This window comes from Takifugu rubripes, chromosome 1, assembly GCF_901000725.2.
Source record: "Takifugu rubripes chromosome 1, fTakRub1.2, whole genome shotgun sequence".
Lineage (NCBI taxonomy): Eukaryota > Metazoa > Chordata > Actinopteri > Tetraodontiformes > Tetraodontidae > Takifugu > Takifugu rubripes.
The window spans coordinates 3,703,812-3,722,455 of NC_042285.1; the positions used below are offsets into that span (position 1 = coordinate 3,703,812).

The following is an 18,644-nucleotide window of genomic DNA, read 5'->3' on the forward strand; positions in this document are numbered from 1 at the left end:
TTATTTGAGCCGGTAAAGAAAATGAAAGCTTCACACCCCATGTCTAATGCTGTGGTCACATCCCTTTAATGATTAGATTCAGCACTATTATGTGAGCACAGATAAACATCTTTCAGCCGTCGAAGGCGGGACGCCCGGAGACTCGGCCAAGGGTTACAGCCACACACAGTCATAAAATAAGCCATAAATGACGGTTCAGGGTGGCTCAAGCACAATGTCATCCAGTAATAACAAGACTGCACAAAAGGCTGTTATCAAGCAGATGTAAGTGCAGGAAAAGTTGCTTACTAATCAGTAATCAGGAGAAAGTGTTTACCTTGTGTGTGGTTGCCGTTGCCGGTGGAATTGGATGTTGTTGTGGTCGCCACCAAAAACAGAACCATTGTGTCTGCAGATAAACAAAATAAAGGCTGATATTAGATTTACTGGCAGACGTGTTTGCAAAGTCCAGCGCCATGGGAACGTGGAATCTGGGTAATTGAACAGATTGGGGAACACGTAAGCTATTGACAGATCTGAGTTTTTTTTGTTTTTTTTAAATTATTATTATTTGTGCACGATTTCTTTCAGGAATGCGCTCACGGACGCAAAAGTCCAGAGAGGCACAATAGGACAATCCACACTCGTAATACGGTCACAAAGCTCACTGCGTAATACACATCATGGCCACAAGGCGGCACCATCGCCCAATATACGGAGAAACTAAAGGATGACGAGAACATTTCCAATTATCTTTCAATGAAGTTACATTTATGATTTCAGTGTTTATTAACATGACAGAAGCCTAGAAATGAAGTGGGGGAAAAGAAGAGAATTGGGTAAATAAAAGGTCACGATCCCAGTGAGTTCAGTCAAACAAAACTGAGTCTATCCATCTCTCTCTCTTCTTACACACACACACACACACACACACACACACACACACACACACACACACACACACACACACACACACACACACACACACACACACACACAATGATCCATTTCCAGGAGTCACGGCTGAGTAACCCTCCTTTATTTATCCAGAGCACTAAAGGAGGCAACATGGAGGAGCATCTCTGATCGATTCTACTATTTGAACATTCTGAAAGGCTTCCTCCAACTAAAGGTGCGCAAAAAAGAGAGGAGAAAATCTCATCAACCCCGAGTTGCTCTCCGCCTCCACTCCTCCCACCGCCTCCGCGACTGCAGGTGTGTGTTGCTGTGCAGCTGCAGCGAAGGGGAAGCCCACGCCAGCGGACAGTCAATGAAGACACTGTGTGCAGGAGCATCCACGCTGTGCCGCAGTGTCCTGTGATGTGTCCAGGCAGGACACCGGAGGAATGTGGAGGCGGTGGCACCGACTCTGCAGAAGGTCCGGGTCAATAATACTTCCTGGAGCGATTAATAAGCCTTGACATGTCTTCCCTCACACACAGTGAGCGACATGGGGGAATTCTAATAGAAGAGGAGTGGAGAGGCACCCCCCCTCCCTCTTTTCCTCCTTAAATGTCAGGTTCAAACTGGACTCTCCTTTGGATCACTGGGGACGAACTACAGAGCTGACTGAACGCTGACAGAAAGGGTCACACACACACACACACACACACACTCGGGTTAAAATAGTGCAAAAATAAAAGAACTGAAGCAGGAAGTGCAGTGGTCAACCTCCTTCCACCCTCCTCTGGTCCGGGCTTCTAACAAAGAAAAACGCTTGGAGAACCAGCAGCAAAGTCGTGAATGATTGTTGGGATATTTTCGTCTTTCTCAAATGTTGGAAAATGACGTGACGCATCTGTTTGGAAACATTGGAAAGCCACATTTTGTGAAGGACAGCCCCCTCCCCAAACACACACACCATATCCTGCTCTGTTAATGAGTATGAAAACCTGCCCCAGAGTTGCTGTCCATCCTTTTATCAATGAGCTCCAGAAGCTCCAGCCTCTTACAGTTGCCTTTAAATATGCTAATTTCTCGACCCTGCGGGGTTTAACTGGGACCAGGGGTCCTTCATCCTCTGCTTTTCCCATCTGGGGGTCACCGCCATGACCTCTCCAGCATGTCCAACTTCCTCCTCTCTGCATTTTCATTTCTCTCACGCAGCCTCTGCCACAAGCCTCATATTAGACCATTAACACGAGTCATCACTTCGCTCGGGTCAGACTCCGGCCAAACGCCACATTGTGCCTGTTCTAATCTGTGTATTGTCCTTTCTCTATGTCGCATTCTGCAGCCAGTCACAGACAATAATGAAAATAGGTCATGGGAGCTGTCAGCTCGGGGGGAAGTTCTAGGGCGTTCTTCCTTTCCGATAGGAGACATTTAGAAGTAGCCTCGGGGTGAAGTATTGTCCCGGCGAGCTAGACGCCCGCTCCCTTCAGCGGTCCTGAGCTACTGTGTATCAGCGTGGGTCTGAACATTTGAAATCTTCCACGGATGAACAAATCCAGTCCTCCGGGGCTGGATTCAAGCCGGGTTTTGTGTCCCACCAGACAGAGACTGCTTTCACCAAGGGAAGTGGAACCCCAGAGAAAACCTTTGTCTACCTGTAGGACAGAAAGTCCGGCTGGAATCCTGCCCTCCAGGACTGGACTTGCTCATCCCTGTAGATGTAGCAGGTTAGCATATGATGCCATTTACTCCATTGATCCACAGGCCGTCTTTTCTCTCCTGCAACCCAAATTCTGCATTAACATGGAAACTCGGATTCGATATTAAGTAAACACAAAACAAGACGGCGGTCCGTGATAACGGAGTAATCAGTGTCACCATTCCCCGGCTCACAGTCTATGACAAAACCTCAACAAATGCCGCTTTGACAGCGACCTCCAGCATAAACTAAGCTGGGCCTGCATACACGCCGCACCGCCCGGCAACAGTTGCTACCAACGGGGAACATGCTTCTTCCTTCCCGCTCCAGGCAGGAAAGAATACAATTTGTGGTTTTCCAAGTCCTTGAAAGTCCCTGTCCTTTGTTGGTTGACAGAAAAACCACCCGGCAGCGACACGACGACACCCCGGCAGCGCTCGCCTCCGTCTCGATAATTAGCCACAGAAACAGAGCCATCAGAGAGGACGAGCTCGTTACAATTAGAAGACGGAGGAATTGGCTGTCTTTGCCCGTGACGGGAAACACGGCGTTCCCTTCCATTGTGTCTTCCTGCAGACAGCGCTGTCACATCCACTGAATGTGGTTTCTTTGGGCACAGACTCGCTCTGTCTCTTCAAATACATCAGCTGGGGAATTTGGAAAATGGGTGGTGGGTGCGGGGGCAATGTGACAGAGCGAGCTGGCACAAGGTACACTGTGTCCTCAAAACGCTACCAGTGTGTTTACCCTCCGAGCAACGTGGTTTTAAATGACTGAAACCTGTTTTACGGCTTAAGAACAAAAAAATAAAACACCAGCAACTTCAACACCTTTCCGCAAGTTAGCTGTTTTAGGATTGAAGGTGTTGACAGTCTACGCTGGTCGACTGGCATTTCTAAAACTCGGTAAATAACAGGTGACCTCATTTAAAAGGTAAATAGCATTAGTCAGTGCTAAGCTAATGCTAGCTTCGCATTGCTCTTTACCTGTACGTTGCTACCTCACGCGTTCTCACACACTGTTGACGGTTTGTGGGCTTGTTTATGAGCAGGATTACGTAAAATTGCTGAGTGGGTTCAAGTGCGCCTCTTGTGAGCTCGCCAACTTTAATGAAGTGCAGTTCATAAGTCACTCGAGGAACTCTTAATGTGTTTGCTTGTCCAATATAAAGGAGACCCCTGGGAAATAAAGGCAGAGCAAAGCTTAAAATCAGTCTGTTCCGACCCAATCAAGCTTTCTATTTGCATAGACTGTCCTTGGATTAGCCTTTAGGGAGCTGTAGAGTGTAAACTCATGCTGGGTTAAGCTATATAAAGGCCAGCTTCATTCACACTCCTACATGAGGAAGGCTGGCGCAGATGTGCAGCTGCATTTTACTCTGTCAGACAGGGACAATTGCCCCAAACAAAGGTGTATTTCTAGCAGAAACTAAAGCCTGACTGTGCATCTGTAACTCTGTATTCATTCGAAAGAAAGATAGAAAAGGCACTGCAGAAAATATGATTTGATTTAAAATCAGTTCTCCTGTTCCCATGGTAACCTGGCTGGCAGCGCTGTCACCACCAGCCTGACACCTGTGGGATTCTCATCAAATCACATTCAAAAAAACAACAAAGAGCCCTGCTGATTTTCTCCTGAAAATCAGAAAACCAGTTCATCGTCTACCTCCCCCACCCCCCGACGATACCCCAGAACGATCCTTAGCGTGGTCCAACTTTAGCTCCGCAGCCCCTCCTGCGCTTCCAGCATCCTCATTCATCAGCTCCTGCCTCATTCCCAAGGTGCCGAGAAGATGCGGCAGCCGTAATGACCTTGTGGATCCGCTGACTCCGAGCTGCAGCGTCAGCCTTCTGTGTCGTACCGCAACAAATGCGCCATCTCCCACGGAGATCTCAGCCCAAACCGAGAAATGAACGTGCGATAGATGGCGGAGCGGCCCTCCTGGGAAACAAAAGCTTTTAGCCGCTGCGTATTAGCAAAGAATAAGAGTATTAGATGAGAAATAATTATTGTTAATCCTCTTTAAAACATTCCAGCCATAACTAACAGTTGAGCCCAGCTCCCACTGTGAATATGACATTGTTTTATGACATTAAAGCCTTTAGCGACCGCGCATCTGATTTTTATCCGTCTGGAAAACCAAGAGCCTGGGCCTACGACCAAGCAACAGCGGCAGGAAAACCTCTATTAACAGGAAGAAACCCTGAGAAGGACCAGGCTTATGTGGAGGGGCCCTCCTACTGGTGGCCAGCTGGGTCAAAGATGAGGAGACGAGGATGGGAATGAATGACATACTTATGGGAACGTCATCCAATAACTTTGCCCACGGACAATCAGACGTGATTCCAAGATTCCCCCCACGTTCCTCTTTCTGCTTTTAAAGCACAGCTTCCGTTGCCTCGGACACCGCCTCCCAACGAACCTGGTGCGCTTCAGCCGCTCCACAGATTTAGCGCAAATGTGCCAAAAATTCACATTTTTCCATTCATTTGCGAACGTTTAAGACGATCTTGCCAGCACGTGCCCATTTATCCCGATATGAGAGACACGCGATCGGGACCGAATCATTGCCACGAGGTGCCCAAGTCACTTCTGATCTGCCGATCTTACAGCACACAGCCCCAAATCTGCTAGGCCGCTTGGCGTAAACAACACTCAGAAATCCAAACGCGCTCCACAGGAGGGATCACGGAAACACACATGCCAGCATTCTGCTAGCAGTCTGTCCACGTGTACGTGGTGGCATGATCTCCCATTGAGGGTCTCAACACCCCCCAGGCTAGTTCCACATCCTGACCTGACAGGAATGAGCGGCCACACATTCATCACTTCTCCCACCAAGACACCTCTGGGATTCACCCCCCCCCCCCCCCACTCAATTATTCAGCAGCAGAGCAATTACAGGCTGGAATCAGAGGCATCGATATCCGGCGTAACGCCAACGGCCTGTAAACCAAGACGGGGAAAAAAAACAGAGGCGCAGCGACGCTTCTCATGACCAGTATTCTGACATGCAGAGAAGACGGGATCACGTTTGAAGCTGGAAACTGTTTTAGGCTAATGGGCAGCATTAACCTCACAGATCTGGATTTGTCCGGAATAATTAAACTGGTATTATTACCGGCGTCATCGATAAAACCATTAAGAATTTCATGAAATATGGCATTCAGACAATTCTACACCTTTGCTCCTATTTACCCTCGATGCTATCAGGAGCTTTACCCCCTTTAACCTTGTCTCGACGTTTCCACTTCCATCAGTGGCATCAAACGTCAAGCTCCCAAACTGACAATATTGGTCCTCTGCACAACCTTTTTAGAGCAGTAAAAATCTGGCCTTGATGTGCTGTGAGAAATAAAAACCACCATCGAGGTCACAGGAAGTGGGACTTTCAACAGCAGCTTTTCTAACAGTCGCAAATACTAAAAACTACTGAGACTTCATTCTGGTAGCTAGAAATTACCATGAAAATGGACTCTGAAGCAAATATAGATAGTTTATAGAACATTTCAGGGCTTTTCTGACCACAGGAATTCTTGAAAAATAAGCAGCAAATCGGTGAGCGTTTGTCGAATTGTGGGTAAATCCCAAGCAAAAAATTAAGATCTAAGCGGGCGATGAGACGGTGCAGAGTCATGACAGCTGAGTTTAAACCCGACCTGACGCCTCCCCCAAGAACGCACAGCTCATTTTATCACATTAATACCAGACGATGGAGGAGCCCTGCGGGACAAAGAAACCTAATTCGTCAGATGCGACTGCGCCGTCACCGCTCGTCCCCATGGCGATCCGCAGAGCTGTTCCACCTCTAGAAAACCTGGAATGAGATTTATCCAGCATCGGAGAGGACCTGACTCAGGAGAAAACAAGGTGGGTGTTGCACAGACCCTCTATTATCTGGCACAGATAACTACAGTCCTGGTGGGGGGGGTCCTCTGCTGGACAGGAAAAATCCATCCCTAAAATATCCTTTCATTGCCTGACAAGAGGGTGTGGGGGTGCAGCGGTGGAGAAACGAGTGATAAGCACCACTGCTGGAGAACAAAAAGCCACTTGATGCAGGAGGGAGGAAGAGAGGAGGAGGAATGGCGACGTGGGACCAGAAGGAACAAGTGAAGAGCCCACGCTGCGAGGATGAGGAGGCCCGTCTGTGCCGCTCTGCAGAAACCGCACAGCAGACCCACCGTGGGTGTTTAAAAAGGGGGATCAGGGCACCAGAGACCTGAGCGAGGTTTGCACTGTCGAGCAGCCAAAGAGGTGTCGCCGTTGGTTGTGCCGAATAATAGACGCTTATCACAAGTCCAGCAACAACAGGTCTGACAAGGAAAAATACTGTAATTTTCACAGCGCGGCCCAGAACCACGAGGGAGGCGCAGAGGCTCAAACACAGCAATTACAGCGTGTTGCCCAAACCCCAGCCCGACACGTTTGTCACAATCCTCCTTCCCGGGATCTCAGGACCCGCGGAGCGTGCTGCCAGCACCGCTCGCTTGTTTGGGCCCAGTCCTATCGGGAAATGAGGCGTCCGCTGGGTCGTGCCGCCCGCCGCGCGGCCGATTGTGCTCCTTGTGACGCGCGTTCAAACGCGCCCCAAGAGGAGAACCCGCTGCCCTCGTGGTAAAAGGAAGTGCAACATTCAGACTGAACAGGCGGGGGGGGACCAGGAACAGCTTCCTGATCTGCACACCTACAGGCGCAGAGCAGCTGCAGGGAACTAAGTGAAAATCCATTTGGCAGTGGTGCCAAACAGCCTCTTTCTTCATTATTAGTTCCTATTTGTGGGATTGGAGCTAATTTTCTCTTTTAAGGCGGTAATTCCACCTTACGTCATCGAATTCCTTTGGCCTTTGTGAACAAAACCCTGCTGATATTCCAGTGGAAGTGAAAACAAAGGCTTCCGAGCTTTTACCTGCTTGATGGGGAGGGGGGGGGGGGGGGGGGGGCGCTGAGCCAAAAGGCCAGAGGTCAGAAGGAGAAAAGGTCTCTGCTTGTGTAACGACCTCCATAGACCAGCGAAAGCACCCTCATCGCCTAGGTCCCCCATCTGAGTCACAATTTTAAGAACGGATTTGCGCGAAATCTCCGCAGGATAGCACATTTGTGTGTTGTGTGCGTTTCTGCGGCGTAAGCACATGCTGTCCTCCATCTGCCGTTTGACAGAGGCCGTTTCCTTTCCGGTGCCGCCAGCCAACCAGCCAGCCTTCCTGTGCAGCCCTGCTCTGGGGGGGAAACGGGAACAGGACCGCCACACACTCCTGACAAAAAAAAAAGACCCTGGATACGATACAGGCACAAGCAGACACTCAGATGGACAATGACTTAGCCGCGCATTCTTACATAAACACCACCTCTGTTGCTTTATCGTTGCTTCCGCTTTGGTACGGGAGGCTTTGTTTTCTGTTCCTCTTTCGTGTCTTTTCCAACTGCTACACAGAGGAGGTGGGATCAAATTATTAGAACAAACACGCTGCGGAATTGAAGCCAGATCCATGGAATATACAACAGGAAATGACTCCGTTGTAGCCGTTTTGTGTAATATGACATCAGACTGTCTTTCCAAGGCAAGTTCAGTGTGTATCTGGTTCATCTGGCTTTGCTCTGTCTCACACACACACACAAACACACACACACACACGCACATAGAGGGGCCCGTGCCTCCAATTGCCCTTACGACCATGTTTTTTTTTACGCAAACGCCAAAAAAACTCTTCCTCTTTACATCGGCATTTACAGTATTTACACTTTATGACTCCCGCTAAAATGCCCAAAGTCTATTTTTTGGACTGTCACAGCTTGAACCGCAGCGTTATGGCTGCAGTCGAGGTATTTTTACAAGTGTTGGCTGTGCAGCGCTACACTCTGTCCTCACGGCTGCTGCACTTCCTGTTTCTTCAGCCTTTAAACCGGCCGACAAACCAAACCCACAAATTCCCCAAAGTGACTGAATGGCCTCAAACATTACAGGAAATCATTATTTTAAAAAAACACAGGAGGGGGAAATCATGAAGGGGGGGGGGGTTGTTTGTCTGAATTAATCACTCCAACCTAAAAAAAGAAAAACAGTTTTTTGACAGATTACCTGAATGATGCTGATCCAATGTGTGCAGATTCTGAGGTCACATGGTTCTGACAGAGCTCAGCTGTCGTGCTGCAGGTTGGCAAAGTGTTGGGCAGGTGGTCCGTGCGTGTCGGTGTCGGGTGGTGGGGGGGGCCTCGGAGCTGTGGCAGTGATGTTGGTCAACGCCTGTATTTAAAAACAGACAACCAAACAGAGAACAGAGCAAGGTGACTAATCCGAGACAGAAGGAGAAGCTGCGGTGCAGCTCGGTCGGGTGTGACAAAACAGGCAAATAGGTAGAGGAGGAGGAAGGAGTTGAGTAATGACCACGTGCAGCAGGGCATCCTTCACAACTGGTGACTTATTCTGGAGGGAATTTCGCATCTTCTCCTCTTTAATGACAAAAAGGCAACAGCGAGGAAAGAATTGCCCAGGAGAGACATGCAGAAGGTCTAGAAATGTCACAGCAGGACGCTGGAGACCAAAACTAATGTTCTGCCACTAAGTTTTTGTTTTTGTTCAGCTTGACCTGCAGAATTCAGGTCGAAAGCACGAACGGTGGTAACGCACGTGAAACGGCTCCACGCCTGCAAGTCAATTCACTCTGTTCCTGCAACTTTGACATTTGAGATATACAAGGATTTCACCTGCTAGCCATGGGGACCATGCTGAGCGGTTGCCATGGTGATGCTCTCCTCTAGACGAGCGGAAGGGGGGCGTAAATCCCCCCATTTCTTGCTTTTAATAGCTGCCCTGATAAACTGACGGACATGTCAAATCTCCTACAGCCGTGCTTTCCTCGAGAGCTCAGTGGAAAGAGGACGGCACCATTTTCTCGGTGACCCCAGCAGAAGGCGGTGGTGGTTGGGGGGGATGGGGGGGGGGGGGTCATTGCAGAAACAGTAAAGAAATCTCAGAAATCACTCTGAATTTGGACCACTTTTTCCAAACCACATTTCTTTCGTATGAATAAAACAAGATCTGATGGTCAAGAAGATCCAACAAGCTGCTGAATAATAGAGCGGCCTCTCTTTAATGTAATCACATCCAGAAGATTTCATGCTGTGCATTACTCAGGTCAGACGAGGTAGAAGCCTTTTATACATGCGGCACCTTCTGCTGTTATGTGTTTGAAGAAGGCACCACAGCTCCCTCAGGCACCTCGGTCAGTGATCATCTGCACAGCCACATGTGGTTTGGACTCCTTTAGGTTTTAGGACACCATGTTGTCAGAATTCATTTGTTGTTCTTCTGCTTCAAGCTGTCAGACGCATGTATGGAGACGCAGGCACGTTCTTGGCCACTTCCTCTCCTCTAGGGTTCTGCCCGATCAGATTGGAGCATCGCAGCGACGTTTCCGAGTGCAGCGAAATCGAGATAAGCCAGAGATATCAGTCCCCCCGCTGAGGAGCCATCGGCATCACGCTGCAGAATCATTGCTGTGTTTACACAAATGCATTCTTGAAAAGTTCAGGACCTACCAGACACGCGGCGTTTTTTTTTTCCCTAGACGGTTCCTGGATGGTTTTCAGGCCATCTAAATTATTCAACGGGAAATTTAACAACACAATGTTTTCCGATAAGCTGCAATTTAACATTCCTCTTGAAGATTAAGGCCTCTGGTCTGCCGCCGAGAAGCCACGAGATTAAATGCTTATAAAAACGATACAAAGTTCCCGTCTAAGACGGCGTTACATTTTTAATGACCCGAGCCATAGCTGCAGCGTAAACAGCCGGTACTTCCTTTATTATTGCGGCAACTGAGTAGAAATGTGCAGAACTGTATTAAAAGACACTGCAGGAGACAGAGTGTATTGATTTAATGCCTGACAGAGAAGCATCCCCGATGAGCCGTCCCCGCCCAGAGGAACGCTGCGCAGCGAGAGGACAGAGGGATACCAGGAAACCGATCCCGCGGGCCTGATCTCCCTCACCCCTCAGCCTCAATTCCAAATTCACCGATTCCATCTCGGAATCCAGGTCTGCCGATGACCTCTGAGGCCGGCAGGATGCGAGTGTGATACCGCTGATAACAGCCGTTCCGATATACTCGGCAGTCGCTCTTCTAATCAAATATCTGTGGATTTCCTAAAGGGCACAGGCAGGATCGTTCACACACACCCGGATGTGACAAGAGGCACCAATATTGATGAATCTGATACTCACCTGCAGCTCCGCCACACGAAGTAATGAAGAAACTACAGAAAAACTACAGCAAGGATTGTAAGGAGAACTGGTGGACGGGTGAGGAAAGGCTGCGGAAGACCGCAGGGACGTTTGGGACAGATCGGGATCAATTTTCATCCTATAATTTTCAATTTTTGTACCGCCTGTGTGATTAGGCACCATATCGTTGACCATGATATGGTTCCGGAAAAGTGGGTGAGAGACCAGAGAAAGCGGATCAAATCTCCCAAACCACTGTTCACAATAGATCTGCTGTGACATAAAACCAACCCAAACATTCTGCTGACTGTTCTTCTACATCACGGTCTTGATTTAGAAAAAAAATCTATTTTACAGGAACAGACAAAGCTGCCCATTAACAGGCTCATATATCCTTGGAAACGGTGGTAATGCTCTTTTTGTCCTCCTCACATGCTTTCTGAAGTTCACTGTATGGTATGTTCTCAGGCATTTGGGATCTGCTCCGACAGAACCGGGTCAGGAATATACAGTGGAAGATCCCCCGCAACACTTAAACTCCACGAACCCGACCTGATAAATATTCATGACGGAGGGGAGAACGTAACGGCACAAAGACCCTTATAAACCATTGCTAAGACGCTGACATTAATGGGCATGTGAGGAAACATGCACACCCACACAAAAGGATGGAAGAAAAATGCCCAGTGGATATCTGGAGCTATAACGGGCTCCGCGTCGCCGCTGCCTGGACGACCTCGTCTGGGAAAGAACATGTTTCGCACTTCGGAGGGGAAAAAAAAGTTTAAAACGCCTCTGCTTTCTGTCACAGAGTGAAAAATCAGAGCACAAAAGTAGCCGTGAAGTGAAGGATTAGTTACTCACGACAGAAGTGTCTGTCGGGGCTCCGTTTATAAATCAGCATAGAAAGGACCCTGTGAGAATTCATAAAAAGAAAAGAGAACCACGCCTTTGTTCTCATCCATCAATCACTGGGATTGGACTTCCTGGGAGCTGGGATGGCCGCACCAGCTTCCTGGCAAAAATACGACAATTTTGGCTTCCATAGGGTAGATAACCCTTAGCTGGGCACTGGCCGGTGGGTTGTGGCGTACTAAGCCAGATTACGGGCGGAAACGGCAGACTGTAACTGCCTATATCTGACCAATGACCTAGAACATTTAGGGTGGGAGCGTCCCACATGCATAAGCCAAGAATTAGGCCTGTGAAATGACTCATGGAAGACATCAATCCCTGGATTAGACCAGTGCTTCAACAGATGTCAAAATCAAAACATTAGGTGTTCCGAGGTGAAAGTGTCTGGCTGTTTCATCACCGGCTTTAGTGCTGCGAGGTTCCGTTAGTTACCTGGATCAATAATTATCACCCTGTATCCAGCTTAACCCGACCTCGTGTGGGCGCCATAGTTGACAACGCTTGTGATGTGTGAACATGAGGGAGAATTGGAGCTACTTTCAGTAAAAACCTGCTAAATGACTTCAGTTTTAGCCATTCTGGCATATTTAATTGGTATGTATGTCGATGACTTAGTGCGTCCGCTGTCGCCTCAGAGGACAGGACCTATCTGACCCCCCCACCCCCCTGACCTTTCCCATGAACATCTACAAGCCTGAGCGGGCTGCATCTGGTTTATCATCCTGCGTCTTTGGACCGCTGTCAATCAAATCATCACGGCATCATTTAAATTCTGCCACTTTCCCAAACAGATAATCGTTACGTCACTGCCGAAGCTGGTGACCTCAGTGATGTCAAGAATGGCTGCAACAGGAAGTGAGAGCTCATAGGAGGAACGCCCCGTTGACTTGAGTCAACAGGATGTGGATGATTTACAGGGTAACATCTAGTGAAGCCGGGAGGAAGAACTGACCGAGCCTGAAAGAAGGTTCTGAAACTTGGTATCTTCAAGCGGGATCGCTTGTGATGATATCCGAGCAGATCTTTGTTGTGATCTAGTGATCAGAGGGGAACCTCCCCCTCCCTGCCCCGTTTCCAGGAAGTTGTCCTGTAAATACTCTGCTGTTATCATTTGAAATGTAACATGAAACATATTGAAGGTTGGTTCTTAGAAGCTTTGGAGGGCGAAAGGATCAGGTGGGTGTGGATGAAGGCAAATCTTTGGGTTATTTTTGGGGGGAAACAACTGCAGAGAATTCCACCAATTACATCAAAGCGTTCACCGGGAACAACATCAAAGGCAAAGGAACGCCGTCCAAGAGGAATTAAAGGTGATTGAGCTGCTTTATGGTGATCGAAGGAGAGATCCTAAGAACTAACAGACTGTCCATCCAGCACAAAGTCATCCAGCCCACTGACGGAGTCTCAATCGAACTGTGACGCCATTGATTCTGTCTTTGATCCAAACCTGCTGATTTAACATTGTTATGTCAACTGAAACTAATTAACGACTGCGGCGGCATTGATGAGGGATGGAAACTGTCAGAGAATGCATTTATATGTCTTTAGTGCTCTTCTTACCCTCTTCTGTCACTATTCTGTGGTGACACTAAATATTATGTTTAGATGTGGAGATATCCTTTCATTTTTTAATGTTTAATGTCAATAAAGCTAGAAATTCTTCAAAGAGCTGGAAGAAATCTGAAACCAAAGGCAGATATGAAATAAAAAGCTAACTGATTGGTCTGATTCTGTGAAATAAACTGGATTAAAAAAACAAAAAAAGGCTAATCGTGTTAAAAATGGACATGTGGTCACATATTAATAAGTAAGATACTATTAAATAATTAATAAAGCGATTCTGCAGCTATGCTGATGGACTTGGACATGAGGAGGGTTTTTGTAACGCATGTAAATATCAAACACGGGACATCAAGTTATTAATGCCTTATCGCCACAAACATGGCATAGCAATGTTGCTGTTAGCATTAGCTCAGCTTTTTGGGCCATCAGAAAAGGCGGTAAACAGTCACGCTACCTGTCATGCTGATTACTGGTGTGGATTATTGGTAAAAGCTGTAAACAAAAGAACCTCACACACAGCTCTGAGGAGCGGCGATAAGACGGCGTAGGAGGGGCTCCAGAGGATGGGGGGAGGGAAGATGGGGGGGTCCCAGATGATTGTGCAAAGCTAGCAGCTGTGTGATGGATTTCACAAATGTGGACGTCTGCGTCCTCTGCAGAGCGCTAAGAAAAACAACATCATCGGACGGCTGCGGTTTGCCGTTCACGTCATGCGCTAGTAGGCAAAGCCTCCGGTGATCCTTCAGAGTGCTATCATTGCTCGTTGGACAGGCAGGCCTATGCGGGAGCAGTTTCTAATTGAAGCAAACGGAATATAGCGCAACAGCGCTCATTAGCTGCGATGAAATCCGGCAACGCGTCGGCTCTGCCGCTGTCACTCATGCATCATCCTTGCAGGGTGGGAAAAAAATAAATCCAAACAGGATATTGCATCCATCATGACATAAGCTACAAGAATCCCAGTGACATTACACAATCAGAGATGTCATGTCAGCCCCTCAAGAGGGTCAAAAATGTGGATTAGACTGTCATTAATACTCAATCTGGATTAGAGCAACCCTGAGCGGCAGATTACTTCTATCCCGGCTGCAACAAAGAAAGACAAAGGCGCTTTTTGTTTCCAGTGCGACCGACGGCGGCGCACAATAACAAAAGGACTCTTTCCTAATGGCGTGCGGAGTGATTAGACGCCTGGCGGCTCATGGGGGGTCCAAGAGCCTCTGGAATCCTCCAGAACCGGACTGGATGCCAAGATACAGGCTGCAATGTTGTTAAATTGGTTAAAAGAACAATAAATTGTGCTTTAACCGCAACTTTTCTTTGCAGGCCACATTGATTTAGTTGTGCTGGCACCAAACTGTCTGACTTCTGACGTTTTGAGTGCTTTTGATTCATCATTTACGAGCCCGCGATGATATTAAACAACAGAACTTACAAAGATGCCACATTAAAGAGATTGCTGGTGTCTCGGTAAATGGTTAAATTTTAATCCACCTACTTTCTCCGAGTGACAACGAGAGCACCAAATTTCCTGTCTCACAGCTTCAAACAGGATCTCGCCAGCAGAAAGTCCTGCTATTTCAGGCATCGCGTTTCGTGTTTTGAGATTAAAGAAAGAAAAAAAGATTTCAACCATCTCGAGTTTCGCTGGTGTGTTTTTCACTGTGTTGTGGCTGTTTCAAAGGAGTACAAGGAGAGAAACCTGAAGGACAGACATCACAAAGAGAGGGACCATGGGAGTTACTCTAAACAAGAAGCTAAGACAGGAAAATACGGAGGCTGACAGGGAAAAAAGGAAGAAATCCCACCCATGTGACCTGTCCTTGCCCCATCAAAACAAAACCATCAGAGAAGCTGCCAATCAGACGACAGGCTCGTCTTCCCCGACGCGCGGCGGTGGCCATCATAGCAAAAAATAGCGAGAAACCTCATGTGTTTTCCAGCTCACTCTTTGCTCAACGCTGCTGTTCTTCAGGCGGCACACCACCGTCTAACTCAATTACACATCTATTAGACAGGATCAGTTTAGACGGAGCGTTTTAAAAGCAATTACTGCAGTCGATGTGGCGTAGCTTTAATTAACAGACGCGTCTTTGACGAAAGATGAGAAACCAGGACCAACTGCGCTGCTGCCCGCAATAAACTTTGTCATTTCAGAGCAGAGAACAATCTGGTCCCTCAATGACAAACGCTTCCTTCGCCCAGCACCTGCTCATGCTCACGCTTAGACTGTTACGGATGACATTAATCCAGCTAACAAGATCTTAACATCGGTCATCTCATTACAATATTATGGCTGCTGGAGTTCATGCATAAATCATATACACCCCCATCGCAGATTAATAAATGCAAGAAAAATACCAGAGGTCAGCAACCTTCTGTCGTTTCTTGCTAATGAGGTCGCCGAGAGCGCCGATGTCTGCCAACAGTTGGTTAAATATTGCTGGTAATTATGACAGCACCAGCCAAGTACTACCGGCTGACCAGGAATGTATTATTTGAAGTGTGGGTATCTGGAGTATCGGATATCTGCACCATTTACTGGTGGACCGCTGTTTATACGGTAGCGGGCCAGTAGCGGAACGCCTGCCACGGGTTGCCGATCCCTAAATTGCGGCTACCTTTTTGAGAAATCTGAATGTCGCAGCATCCATTACTTTGTGGCAAGATAGATAAATACTACAAAAAGAACATTTACGGCGGTTTGTTGGACACTAATGATCCGCCTGGGAAAACAAAGATCAAACACATGTCACAGACATGAATTCAGACTCTTAGCGTAACGCTGTCGCCCCATTGATATTATCTCAACAAACGGAGACTCCAGACTTTGGCAATTCCAGCAGGATCTAAAGGAAACCTAATTAAAGTAAAAGAGGAGTAAAAATGACTCTTCATCACACGGGGTGTTATTTTGGCACCAGCTGCCTGGTTTCATCTGTCCCATTTGGGCTTGTGGTTGTAATCTGTAGACAAACACACACCCACCCCCATTTTTTCTCATCGTTCTCCCCCTCCCCGTTCACAGCTGATCCCCACCCCCCACACGCGCTAACCAATTACAGGCACAGTGATGCAGGGTGAAATATGCAGCCCGGGGCGTGCAAGTTTAATATCCACACTGGTATGTTTGCAACAACACGGGCGTGGATGCCATCAAACCAGCCGGCGGCACCTCCACCTACCCTCCAAGCTCGTGGAAAATGATGGCCGGCGCCGCTGGTGTGCAGCTACCAGCAGCAGACTAATGAAAACAATCAAGCAGAGCCGCAGGAGTTCTGGCTGTAGGTGCCGACGAGACCAGCGGCTCACTGGTGCAATCACACGTGAGAAACGACCTCCAGGAGAAGCTAAAATACACCCCAGCTAGTCAGCGTGAGAACCTGAGTTCCCTGCTGCGGCCAGCTGAATTTGACAGCATGAGAATGAATTAAACAGCAGCTCAGGGCCGTTTGTTTGGACTGATGACCTCTGTTACTGGTCAGAAATCACAAAACCATCTCCACGACGCCTCCACCCATGTGTCACATGGTGCATCCAGCAGTCATGATACAGATTAGGGAAAATCTAAACATGGAAATATGGAGCAGGATCCAGAAATTGCCACAGCAGAGGAGGAATTTGGTGGAATCTATTAATCAAAACGACATAAATGAGGTCGAGTTTTCTGAAGATCCCAGGTTTCTTTTCCTGCAGGAAGACAAATTAACCATTGTGCAGAGACATATGGAGGAGATCCACAGGGGACGCAGACTTCAGCTTTAAAAATGCATGACCCATAATGTATATTTGTCTCTTTAGGCTCCAGATGCACGGAGGGGATCAGAACAATTCAATAGTTCACCAGCAGGAAAATAGACGTTTGTGCGGAGAGCCGCCCACTGATGTTACTGAGCCGACAAAGGCCGACACTGTGCAATAGACGGGCCTGGGATGCATCATTATTATGATTAGCATGATCTCTAACAGGCCTGCGTGACTCGCAGAGAAAACACGTATTTATCACGGCAGCAAGTGCGATTGCTTCAAGTAAGCACTTGTAAGAAGAACTACGCTGTTAACACATGCTGTCAAGTTATTTTTATCCCCACCAGTGAGGCAATGCGATGGCCGGCATCGATCTTTCTGAGTGCAAACGAAATAACTCGTAATGTTACTAAGAGATTTTGATGAAATATTCAGGAAGTGTTGAAAAGGGGCCTCGGAACAGATGATTACATTTTCTTCAACTTCCAGATTCCAGAGGGACTTTGATCTTGACCTTTTGGCCCTCCAAAGGTCATAGACCAACCCATAAAGCAACATACTAAGTTATTTAACCTTGTATTACTACTGCCTATATAAGTATCGACAAGTGGTGAAATGACCTGCTTGGCAGAGGCCTGTGCTCTCTTAGCGCTTTTGTTTTTACATCATGTGATCATGTGCAGCTAGCGGTACTTTAGCTAGCAAGTCCAGCAATGCATGCACAACCTGTTTTATTTGATTAAAACAGGTAAAAAAAAAATTTAAAGTACTGATCTGGAACAGCAGAGAGAGAGGAAAAAGACGTGCTTGTTTACTCCGGGTTTTCTGGGCAGCGATAAAAATCAAAAATGCAGGATGTAGATTTAGTATTTTTAAAAAGATTCCAAAGCCGAAGATTATGTGGTGCGTCATCGAGAGGGCAGACTGGTCTCACAGATTCCTTGTACATAAAAGTTGATCACATGCCAAGAAATTTTCAAGTTACGAGTCACTTTACTGAGCACTGGAATGTGGAACAAAGTGTTTGATAAACCTGGAATGTTCCGTTAATCAAATGATGTCGTAACGGTTAAAAAAACAGGTTTATCAAGCGTGATAGCCTGAATTTGTATCTTTAGCTCGCTAACATTTGCTAACCCCTTAGTAATTTAAAAATAAATAAAAATGAACCATTACAAGAGCACTAGAAATTTTATCCCAATATTTGTATAACAGGAGAATGAAGAGTCATTAGTCCAGTTTGAGCTAAAGAATCAAATTAACCAAACACTTCAGCACATGGAACATCCCATCCGCAGGCGTCAGCAGGACTCAGGAAGCTAAATCACCTTCAGGCCTCATCTGAACACAAACGCGGGTCCTTTAGATCATCCAAATGAACTGTAGGCCGATAAATTACAATGACTTCAAAAAACGTAGCAGGTGTCAACCTGCCCAAATCCGCTCCGCGTGAGCGTGAAAGCATTTCCAGGCTGCGGCGCGTTACTGCAAAATCCAAGGTGACGGGCGGCCTTGACAGCTGCGCGGGTTTGTGGCGGCCCATTTAAAGCTCCTCACTTCAGTCTCGGTGGCGTCAGGTCACGGCAAACGCACGCCATCACGTAAGAGTCAACTTCAAAAGCC

At 47.4% G+C, this 18,644-nt stretch overlaps 1 protein-coding gene across 4 annotated transcripts in view; it reads right to left on the reverse strand.

Annotated features, from left to right (window-relative positions):
* Positions 1 to 18,644, reverse strand: part of LOC101076860 (receptor-type tyrosine-protein phosphatase epsilon-like) — a 30,010-nt gene that overhangs the window by 7,587 nt on the left and 3,779 nt on the right. For all 4 annotated transcript variants that reach the window (XM_011615558.2, XM_029839372.1, XM_011615646.2 and 1 more), the window contains exons 2-3: positions 8,652 to 8,816; positions 317 to 388 (exon numbers count right to left, since the gene is read on the reverse strand). In XM_011615558.2, the coding sequence (XP_011613860.2) occupies positions 317 to 383 (67 nt within the window). In that variant the 5' untranslated portion in view covers positions 384 to 388; positions 8,652 to 8,816. The remainder of the gene's footprint in view (positions 1 to 316; positions 389 to 8,651; positions 8,817 to 18,644) is intronic.